An 11,230-nucleotide genomic window follows, 5' to 3' on the forward strand; every position below is an offset into this window, starting at 1 on the left:
AATCTCAACCATTGTTTTTAACATTCGCGCGCGCGCGCACGCACACACACACACACACACACACAAATACACACATAAACACACGGGAAGATGGGGGAGGAGAGCGAGTGGAGAGAGACAGACACGGACCTAGCCCGACTAGAGTCACTGCGAGTCAAGTTAACGCTTTCTCCGCCCCTCAACCACAACTATCCCTCCTCCCCGGTTAATTAATTCCAAACAAAGCAAGCCAATCAAGTGATGCATTATTATTATCAAGCAGAGAGAGGTGAGAGGCATGTATTTTTTAATTGATTTATTTATTTGGAGGACGTTAATTCTCAGTCTGAAGCTGATTTTCAAACCGTTTGCAAAGCGCGGCTCCATTGTTCGCCGGGCGCTCAGGCCCCGCCCCCTGCTTTGTGTGCGGCGCGCGGATTGGCCAGCGCGCGCGGGGGCCGCGTCAGCGCCCGCGAGCCCATTCATCTGTGCACTTGGGCGTTGGACCCCGCATCTTATTAGCAACCAGGGAGATTTCTCCATTTTCCTCTTGTCTACAGTGCGGCTACAAATCTGGGATTTTTTTATTACTTTTTTTTTAAAAAAAAACTACACTTGGGCTCCTTTTTTTGTGCTCGACTTTTCCACCTTTTTTCTCTCCCTCCAGCGCTGCTGCTTTTTGATCTCTTCGACTGAAATTTTTTTATCCGGAGTGTATTTAATCGGTTCTGTTCTGTCCTCTTCGCCACCCCCATTCCCCCCTCCCTCCGGTGTGTGTGTGTGCTGCTGCTGCCGCCGCTGCCGCTGCCGCTGCTCGCCCCGTCGTTACACAAACCCGAGGCTCTTTGTTTCCCCCTTTGGATCTGTTGAGTTTCTTTGTTGAAGAAGCCAGCATGGGTGCCCAGTTCTCCAAGACTGCTGCGAAGGGAGAAGCCTCTGCGGAAAGGGTCGGGGAGGCGGCTGTGGCCTCGTCGCCTTCCAAAGCGAATGGGCAGGTAAATTCTACCTGTGATTCTGGTTCTTTCTTTAGTGTCTTTCTCTGCTCTCGACGCTTCCCCTTCCCTCCTAGTCGCGCCCGAGGCGCATTCGGCTGAGATGAGCGTGGCCGAATTCAGTCTGAAAGTTGAATGGATAGCGATAGCCTTAATTGTCAATTTCTTACAGGAGACTATCTCAAAGTAGTGTTTCTGGAGAATTCTTGAGTAGATGGGAGGAAAGGGGTGATAAATTTGACTAAAATGGCGTGGTTTGGAGCTTGGCTGAACGTGACTAGCTGGGTGCCCCCTACCCCAGATAGGTTGCATTTGTATTTGGGGGCACAATGGTGTTTGGGTCGCTTTCGTGTGTCTTGTCGAGAATGGGTCGCCTTCGAGATCTCTGATCTGGTGTAATTGTGTGGGTAGGAAAAGAGGGAAGGGGGAGGGGGCAGTGGGGATGGCGGTGGAGAAAGGCGAAGAGGGAAGGGCTGTCTTATTGTAAGCCCAGGCGGTGTGCCCTGGGTTCTTGGAAAGGTGGCTGACTGGAGCTGGACACAAGGTTTCGGTATCTTTGGATTGGATATTTCCCAGGGCCCTAAGTCTTTATTCGTAGCTGTCTATGAAATTTGTACACACGTATCTCTGATTTGAGAAGACCCGGCGGGTCCTTAAAGAACCTCTCCAGATGGTTTATTAGAGGCATTTCGTTTGTGTTTCGGTCAGGACTGTACGTGTGCGTGGCGCCTTGACCACCCTTGAGGGGATGCCCTAGCTCTGCCCCGACTACCCCGGTGACCACGGCTGGATAGGGCGCAAGAGGTCGACAAGGGGTGGCTGCTTCGCAAACACTGGGCGCTCACCACGCTTTTTCTGCAGCAGAAGCTGTTTGTTATTTCTCATGCCCAACCAAGTGGGGAGGGCGAGCTCTGCCCAGAGACTTTAAACCCGTTAAAAATGCAAAATGAGCCACCTGGGCGCGCCCAGGCTTCGCGGAATCACTGGCGAAGGCGGGTGTGGAAGCAGAGGCGTCTCTTCAGACGTGATAGGTTTTCCCTTGCCTTGCTGGTTTTGGTCCTACTGGGAGTCGGGGAAGCCACCTGAGCTTTGTTTGCGGACTCTGGGGCAGTGCGTTCCCGGCTCGGGGGCGCCACGGCCGGCAGGCAGGGCCTGCTGGGGTTGGGCGGGGTAGCCCGGCGGCCCCGCCCCTCGGCGCCCGCCCGCGCCCCGCTCCGCACGGTGGAGGCGCAGCGCCCCCTGGCGGCCATGGGATGTCGCGGGGCGTTTGCGCGCCCAGCACGGCGCTTCAAGGCTTAAGTGCTGTGATCACCTGGGAGTTCTTGGTGTTTTGAAAAGATCTTTAGGGTTTAGGGAGAAAGGGGGATGTGTAATATATGCACAGATCACTCACTGGCTGTGGCTCCGTGCCTTCTTCCAAAGGGCGTTTGGTGTTTTCTGTGTTACGTGTTTATCTCTTTCCAAAGCCAGTGAGGCACTGGTGGGATGGGTTATTCTTTGCGATCACATTTCGGGCTCAGTCCTTTGAGCGTTTGTTGAATGGTCGAAGCGACTGCTGTGTCTTTTGGAAACACCAACGGCTAACGGCGCTACCCCATTTCTTCGTTTGTGAGGCTTTCGTCTGGGCATCCAACCGCGCTGTCCCATAAGGAAGGCCTTCGGCTGGACAGAACCCGTGGGGGAAGCTGGTTTCACAGGCCGAGGGTGGGGATGGCGGCGCCCGGGCCGCTTCAGTGACACTCCCACTTTCTCTGTCCTGCAGGAGAATGGCCACGTGAAGGTGAACGGCGACGCCTCACCCGCGGCCGCCGAGCCGGGAGCCAAGGAGGAGCTGCAGGCCAACGGCAGCGCCCCGGCTGCCGACAAGGAGGAGCCCGTGGCCGCCGGGAGTGGGGCAGCGTCGCCCACCGCGGCTGAGAAGGAGGAGCCGGCTGCTGCCGCTGCCGCGGAGGCTGGACCCGCCCCTGCGGAGAAGGAGGCCCCCGCGGAGGGCGAGGTCGCGGAGCCCGGGTCGCCTACGGCCGCAGAGGGCGAAGCCGCTTCGGCCGCTTCCTCGACGTCTTCGCCCAAGGCGGAGGATGGAGCCACGCCCTCGCCTAGCAACGAGACCCCGAAAAAAAAAAAGAAGCGCTTTTCCTTCAAAAAGTCTTTCAAGCTGAGTGGCTTCTCCTTCAAGAAGAACAAGAAAGAGGCTGGAGAGGGCGGTGAGGCCGAGGGCGCAGCTAGCGCCTCTGCCGAAGGCGGCAAGGACGAGGCAGCAGGGGGTGCTGGTGGGGCCGCCGCCGAGGCAGGCCCGGCCTCTGGGGAGCCAGCTGCGGCGCCGGGAGAGGACGCCGCCGCAGGCGAGGAGGGGGCGGCTAGCGGTGATCCGCTGGAGACCAAGGCGGAGGAGGCCGCTATGGCGCCCGAGAAGCCACCCTCTAGCGAGGAAGCCAAGGCCGCCGAGGAGCCCAACAAAGCGGAGGAGAAGGCGGCCGAGGAGGCTGGGGCCAGCGCTGCCGCCTGCGAGGCGCCTTCGGCGTCCGGGCCCGGCGCGCCCCCTGAGCCGGAGGCGGCCCCAGCAGAGGAGCCTGCGGCCGCTGCAGTGTCGTCAGCCAGTGCAGCCCCCTCACAGGAGGCCCAGCCCGAGTGCAGTCCAGAAGCCCCCCCAGCGGAGGCGGCAGAGTAAAAGGGCCAGATTTTTTGAGATAATCGAAGAACTTTTCTCCCCCGTTTGTTTGTTGGAGTGGTGCCAGGTACTGGTTTTGGAGAACTTGTCTACAACCAGGGATTGATTTTAAAGATGTCTTTTTTTTTTTTAATTTACTTTTTTTTTAAAGCATCAATTTTTTCCCCCTTTCCCCACAGATCCCATCTCAGATCATTCTGTTACCACCATTCCAACAGGTCGAGGAGAGCTTAAACACCTTCCTCTGCCTTGTTTCTCTTTTATTTTTTATTTTTTGCATCAGTATTAATGTTTGTTTTTTTTTTTTTGCATACTTTGCATCTTTATTCAAAAATGTAAACTTTCTTTGTCAATCTATGGACATGCCCATATATGAAGGAGATGGGTGGGTCAAAAAGGGATATCAAATGAAGTGATAAGGGGCCACAATGGTGAAATTTAAGTGGTGCATATAATTGCCAAGAAAATGTGCCACTCGAAATGATGGTGTAAAGGCTTAGTCTTTTTTTTTTTTTTTAAGAAAAGTTATTACAGTGTATTTTGTGAGGCAGGTTTACAACACTACAAGTCTTGACTAAGAAGGAAAGGAAAAAAGAAAAAAAAACACCAATACCCAGATTAAAAAAAGAGCATAGTCTTAGGAGTTCATTTAAACCATAGGAACTTTTCACTTATCTCATGTTAGCTGTACCAGTCAGTGATTAAGTAGAATTACAAGTTGTATAGGCTTTATTGTTTATTGCTGGTTTATGACCTTAATAAAGTGTAATTATGTATTACCAGCAGGGTGTTTTTAACTGTGACTATTGTATAAAAACAAATCTTGATATCCAGAAGCACATGAAGTTTGTAACTTTCCACCCTGCCCATTTTTGTAAAACTGCAGTCATCTTGGACCTTTTAAACAAAAATTTTAAACTCAACCAAGCTGTGATAAGTGGAATGGTTACTGTTTATACTGTGGTATGTTTTTGATTACAGCAGACAATGCTTTCTTTTCCAGTCGTCTTTGAGAATAAAGGAGGAAAAAAAAAAATCTTCAGATGCAATGGTTTTGTGTAGCATCTTGTCTATCATGTTTTGTAAATACTGGAGAAGCTTTGACCAATTTGACTTAGAGATGGAATGTAACTTTGCTTACAAAAATTGCTATTAAACTCCTGCTTAAGGTGTTCTAATTTTCTGTGAGCACACTAAAAGCGAAAAATAAATGTGAATAAAATGTAAAAATTTGTTGTGTTTCTTTATATTCTGATAATACCTAGACTTCTAGGTCTTAGGTTAATTTTAAGGAAGATCCTGCATGCCATCAAGAGTAAATTTTCTTGTGGTTTTTAATCTGAAGTTGTCAAACTCTGAATTTCATCATCAGCAGTGTCAGATTACATATGGGAAGATCTTTTAACATTCCGTGTCAAATCTGTTACCATTTATCCGCATTTAATTTTCATTTAAAAATTGAACATAGTACTATTTTTATTGTAGTTACATAGCATGTCAGATTAAATCATGTAAGCCAAAATTGGTGTGACCCTAAGACTATTTAAATGTCTTATGTGAAAATTCATAAAGCTACATTTTCTTGTCAGGCTGGTCCAGAAACAAAAATTTTATACTAAATAAGAGTCTATTTAATCCAAACTGCAGATGGGTCATGAAAAATGACCAAATGTGTTTCAAAAATTGTGTAGTACCTGCCATTGTAATTGCTTAGCACTTGGCTAATTTCCAAATTATTGCCTGGATTCTGTATTATACCTTAATAAAACATGTTTATGTAAAGAAGTAATGGTGTTGAATGGATGACATTGTCAGTTTATGGGCCTTTAGGACTTGTCTCAATTCAATAGTTGAAAGCAATTATTTTAACTGTAAAGATGTTAGCATCTTGTTACTCAAAGGATAAAGCTGAGAATAAGACTTCTTTATATAATAATAATTCTTACTGGTTTATCTGTTCTGCTTTTGACCAACTCCTATATATATATATACAACTGGACTTTTTTTCTTCACTGGACCTTAAACTGAGTTGAATTTTAAGATGTGTGTCAAATACCATTACTTCATTAACTGCAAAAAAAAAAAGTTGGTACTCAGGCCTGCTTTAATGTTTTTGAGGAACAGTGTGCAGTGTAGGGTTCATGAATGCTAAACAACTGAAAAATAAAAGCTTTTGGACATTGGATTTTAATTGGAATAATGGATCATAATCATGATTCATGACGCTTTCTCATTGAACACCCTCCCTACTAACAAAATCAAATAATATTTGGAAGGGTGTATACTTTGTGTTAGGGCTTCCTGATCTTAAAGGATGTTTGAAAGTTAAAAAGTCAAATCTGATAACAAAGGATTGCTTTATGGGCCTTTCCCACTTTACCAACTTTTTCTCAAACATTGATAATCCAGTTGGCCAAGTACAGTGCTGGTATGCAATAGAGAACTCAGTAAAAATGGATTTACTCTCATAAAGTGAGTAGTCAAAAATACTGTGTAGCAACTACTATATATTGTTAGGTTTGTTCTTTTAACAGTTGAAATTTATTAAAATGCATTATTTTTATTTTAATCACTGCCTAGAACTTTTTGGGTGGTATTGATGGAGTGGTGGAATTTTCTCCAAGTGATTAAGTGAAATTGAGATCTACCTTTTCATCCAAAGTTTTGTACACCACATTGTTTTCTAATGCAAAAATGTTAATAATGGCTTTTTTTGTATTACTAAAAATAGCTTTGAGATTAAGGAAAAATAAATAACTCTTGTACAGTTCAGTATTGTCTACTAAATCTGTATTGGCAGTGTGTATAAAGACGTTTGCTATCATTACAAGATAACTTCCTCTGGTTTCTAATAATCATTTGATCCATTTCCTATTGCTTGTAAAATAAAGTTTTACCAGTTGATAATTATTAAGCCTGCTAAAATAGGATTGTTTCCAAATCATATTTTAAAATGCAAGTTTTAGGAAAAAAATTAACTCTTAAGTATTAATGGTTAGAATAATATGTTCACTTTAAAGGATTTAGAAGTTAGGCTTGGCATTATACTTACAAACCAAAAAACCAAACTCACTGCCATGGAGTTGATTCAGATTCATAGTGACCTCCATAGGGTTTCCGAGCCAGTTTTTCTGGAAGTGGATTGCCCCATCTTCCTTCTGCAGAATTGCTGGTGGATTTGAACTCTCAACCTTCTGGTTTAGTAGTGAAGTGCCTTAGGCAGTGAACCACCAGAGCTCCTATACTTAGAATACTAATATCCATTGAAGATAAGTTTATGTGTTGATGAGTCAAAAATTTTAATGTTAAGACTACTATAGGCGTTTGAGAAATAATTTATTTACATTCCTTCCCTCCCCCACATGTGAATATACACTTAATAAAGCCTTGCAATTGAGGTTAAGGATTTGGGGATAGGGTGCTTTTTGCACTCGAAATTTTAGGTAGATCCTTGAATAGCAGTTGGAAGGGGAATATAATTTAATATAGCCTGTCAGCTTTGAAATTAAAATATGGGTAAATAATAAGACCAAGCTTTTACCTTCCTGGTGCAATTTGCACACTGAGCTATTTTATTTTTTTTCCCCCCTCTACATCTCAGCTAAGAAAAAGTTCTTAATGTAGGGTGCAGTGACAGGGATTTTAAAATACTAAATGTTTCTCTAATCCTTGCTGGGGTGGCATTGATGTTTGAGGACTCTTTACAATGCTATTCTGAAAATGAAAAATACTTTTTAAAGGATTGGTGTGAAGTTCAACAACTTTGTTTTGGGATTTTCTGTGTGGTTTAATTATTTTTGAAATATGAAATAGATATACTTGGGTGTAGTTGGCTAAAACTGGGTAAGATATAGATATATAAATAAATAAATATATACACACACACATATATATATATATAAAATTCTAGTAATAGGCCAGTCACTAATGAATTATAAAAACAGTCTTTTCATTGGTACATATTTACACATACTCTTTTTAAGTTGTAGGTAGGTCAAGGTGAAATAGAGATAATTTTTATGGTCATTTATGTGGCCCAAAAGGTATTTTGGAATAGCTCTTTTCAAAACTGCCCAAGGAAATCCATTTCACATATTTTCAGTTAAATATGGCTCATATGTAACCAAAATGCTAAGACCTAGTTTGATCTCTGGTCTAATAAATTAAGGATCATGACTTACAGAAAGTAGTACCTTTCCTCAAAGGATGAAGATGTGCCATCATTTAGGGGAAAAGTCCCTAGGTGGTGCAAACAGTTAAGTGCCCGAATACTGGCTGAAAAGTTAGCCAATGGAGCCCACCAGAGGCTCCTATGAAGACAGGCCTGGAGAGCTGCTTTTCTTTTTCAGAAAAGTCACAGCCTTGAGAGACATGTGGAGCAGTTCTACTCTGCACACATGGGACCTCCATGAGTCAGAAGCAACTCACAGCAAGTAACAGCAACAGATAGTAAGCATTTCTTGTCAAGAAGCTCTAAGAATATTATGAATCGTAGAAGCATCAAATAAATGAGTAAATCTTCCAAGAGGACCACTATCGGGAAAACGGGTTGTGGTTATTCTTTTGAAAAAAAAAAAAAAGTCAATACACTATAGCCTTGTATTGAAAAAGTGAATGAAACACATTTTCTTCCATTCTTAATCATTGAGATTTTAATTTGAATGTTCAAAACTAAAACATGGAACACTTCATAGAATTTTGGTGTAATTATGAGTTCTAATTCTACGTTACAAAGTGAATGTTTCTGTTTCCTTGATAGAGGCTGAATAAAGACTTTTAAAAAAGAACTAAAAGGCATGGTATGTCCTTAGAAATAACCCCAAACCCATTGCCATCGAGTTGATTACGATTCTTAGCGATCCTATAGAACATACAACCCATAGATTTCCAAGGCTGTAATTCTCTATGGAAACAGACTGCCTCACCCTTCTACCACCAGTGGCTGGTGGGTTGGAACCAGAGCTCCTTTAGAAATAGAAGAGTTAAAAAAAAAAAAAGTAAAATCACCCTTTTCATAAACAATTGAAATGGGAAGGATTCAATTTACGGTTACTACCAAGGCAGCTAAATTAATGTTTGCAGTGACTAAGTATTACTTAGTAATGACATACAGTTTTGAAACATACAAGTAAGGCGCACAATACTTGATCTCAGCAGTCCATCCTACAGTACTTTGCTTTCTCTGTTACAAGTGATGGTGGTCAATGACAACTTTTTAAATAGATGACAAAACCATTGTCACTAAAGGTCTATCTTTCCTGCTTTTCTTCTTCTATCATCCTTCCTCCAGCCCAGTAATCCAAAAAGGAAAATTCAACACCCCAAAATGCCAATGTGTAAGCTTAAAACAGTACTACTTCAGGAATGTTTGGAAGGATCTAAAGAAACTATGAAATTATTATTCTGAGATTCTATGTTGACTTTACACATTACGAAGTTAATTTCACAGTAGACAATCATAATTCTATTAAGGATGAGATCTAATTATAAGAGTCCTGATATAAACGGGACTACTGATTTTCCAGAGACAGTTTTTTAAAATTTGAATGCTATAAAATTATTTTAAAAACTGATACATTTTCACTATTTGTTGGTTTTTTTTTTTTTTTTTTAGCACTTCCTAAAACTTACTTTGATCATCTTAGGAACTGTCATAGGACCATATAGATGATGGGTCAAACTGAAAAGTTTTTATTCCCTCAGGTTTTCACCCATTGCTGTACTGTCAAATAAGTATACTTATTGAAAGAGCACTTAAATGTACATTATTAAACCTATATGGATTAATTGTACTAGAATGGAAAATTGGGTGAGAGATAACTTGGCGTTTATTACATTGCCAAGAAACACAAGCAATGGTGTTAGGCATATTTTATATTCCTGAAAAAGTGAAAAATTACTGATCCTAAAATACCCTTATCTACAGTTCTTCCTCTTGGCTGCTCAGCACCAACTTTAAAAGAAAACAAATATCCATCCCAGTTACAAACAGCTGAAAGTATGTAACTATTGCAAACTTTCTAGAAATCTTAGTAATCCTAGTTTCAGTATTTCCATAAAATTAGGACATCAGGCTTTTCTAATACTGCTAATAAAAGAAACGAAGATTTCGTGGTACTGGTAAATTGAAAATCATTGTCAATAGCTGCTACTACATCTTTTCTGGGGCATCACTATAACAAATTTCAATTGAGTTTGCTAAGTCAATATTATAGATTGTTTTCCAAACAAACAGGCAAATCTCTTTAGGTTTGCAACATGAATTAAGGAGTACAATGGTTCTAGAATTCTAGTGATTTTATAGTTCTAGAATTCTGCACCTTCTTAATTAGTGGAATTAAGAAAAGAGAAGGTGTTCTTGGAGAGAGTTATTATAAACTGAAAGTTTAAGCAGGACCTCAAAGCAAATCTTAGGTTGATACATACCTGCATTTGGGGAAATACTGTCCAATAGAAATCTAATGTGAGCCACATAATCTAATTTTTAACTTTCTACTGTCCATACTTTTTTTTTTTTTTTAACAAATGTAAAACGAAACAGGTGAAATATATTTCAATAATCTGTTTTATTTAATCTTACGTATATATTGAAAATATCATTTTAACATGGTGTCTTAATTCTCAAGTGCTGCTATAACAGAAATACCACAAATGGATGGCTTTAACAAGTGGAAGTTTATTTTCTCATGGTTTAGGAGGCTAGAAGTCTGAATTCAGAGTGCTGGCTCTTGGGAATGGGTGTAGCCCCCTTGACCTTGGGGTTCAGCTCTGCTTCTTGTTCCAGCCCCAATGGAGCAAGCTAGAGGCTTCTTTTAAGTCAGGCAGCTGCTGGCTGCTGTGGCTGACAAACGCAGGATCGACAGGTAAAATGGCACAATCCCAACATTGGCAGGTAACATGGCAGACCACTGATTCAAGTCCAGGAACTGGAGATGAAGACTCGGCCAAATGTCAGATGCAACTGTGCCCAAAAACTTGAGACCTTTCCCAAACCTTCTCCGTATATACTGGAAGCAGGCTATACCCAGAAGGTAACTCTCTTCACCTACTTAGCTGCTCACAGCAGATTTCACCATGTAGTTGATTACAGTCTCATCATGGGGGAATAACTACATTCCCAACCCACTCAAAACCATAGTCCAGCCAAGTGGACACAGAACTTTAACTACCCACATAGTAATCAATACAAATATTAATGAGATACTTTATATCTTTTTTTCTTAACAAGTCTTCAAAATCCAGTGCATTTTATACTTACAACACCTCTCACTTTGGACCAGCCACATTTCAAACGCTTACTAGTCATGTGTGGCTATTATACTGCAGAGCACACGTCTAGAGAGTGAGTCTGAGAGTTGAACAATGATTAGGAATATTGGAAGACAGACTCCTTGCAAACTGTAGGTTGTGTAATTAATTCCATGAGCCTCAATGGTTTAGCTTTGGGGCCAATATTGGAATTTTTCTCTATTTCAAACCAGTTTGAATTCTAAGTGGTTAAATTTTATTGATGTCACAAATAAATACAGCCAGATTCTGAATGGATTCTACAGTAAGAATGAAAGATGGCCTGTCCTCAAGGATGATAAGA

General features: G+C 42.0%; 1 protein-coding gene across 1 annotated transcript; it reads left to right on the forward strand.

Annotated features, from left to right (window-relative positions):
- The first annotated feature begins 872 nt into the window (after nt 1-872).
- MARCKS (myristoylated alanine rich protein kinase C substrate) lies at nt 873-3,639 on the forward strand. Its single transcript, XM_007951569.2, has 2 exons — nt 873-974; nt 2,734-3,639. The coding sequence occupies exons 1-2, from the start codon at nt 873-875 to the stop codon at nt 3,637-3,639; spliced, it is 1,008 nt and encodes a 335-aa protein (XP_007949760.1).
- The last annotated feature ends 7,591 nt before the right edge of the window (nt 3,640-11,230 follow it).

This window comes from Orycteropus afer, unplaced genomic scaffold, assembly GCF_000298275.1.
Source record: "Orycteropus afer afer isolate SDZICR_OR568_19922 unplaced genomic scaffold, OryAfe1.0 scaffold00299, whole genome shotgun sequence".
Classification (NCBI taxonomy): Eukaryota; Metazoa; Chordata; class Mammalia; order Tubulidentata; family Orycteropodidae; genus Orycteropus; species Orycteropus afer.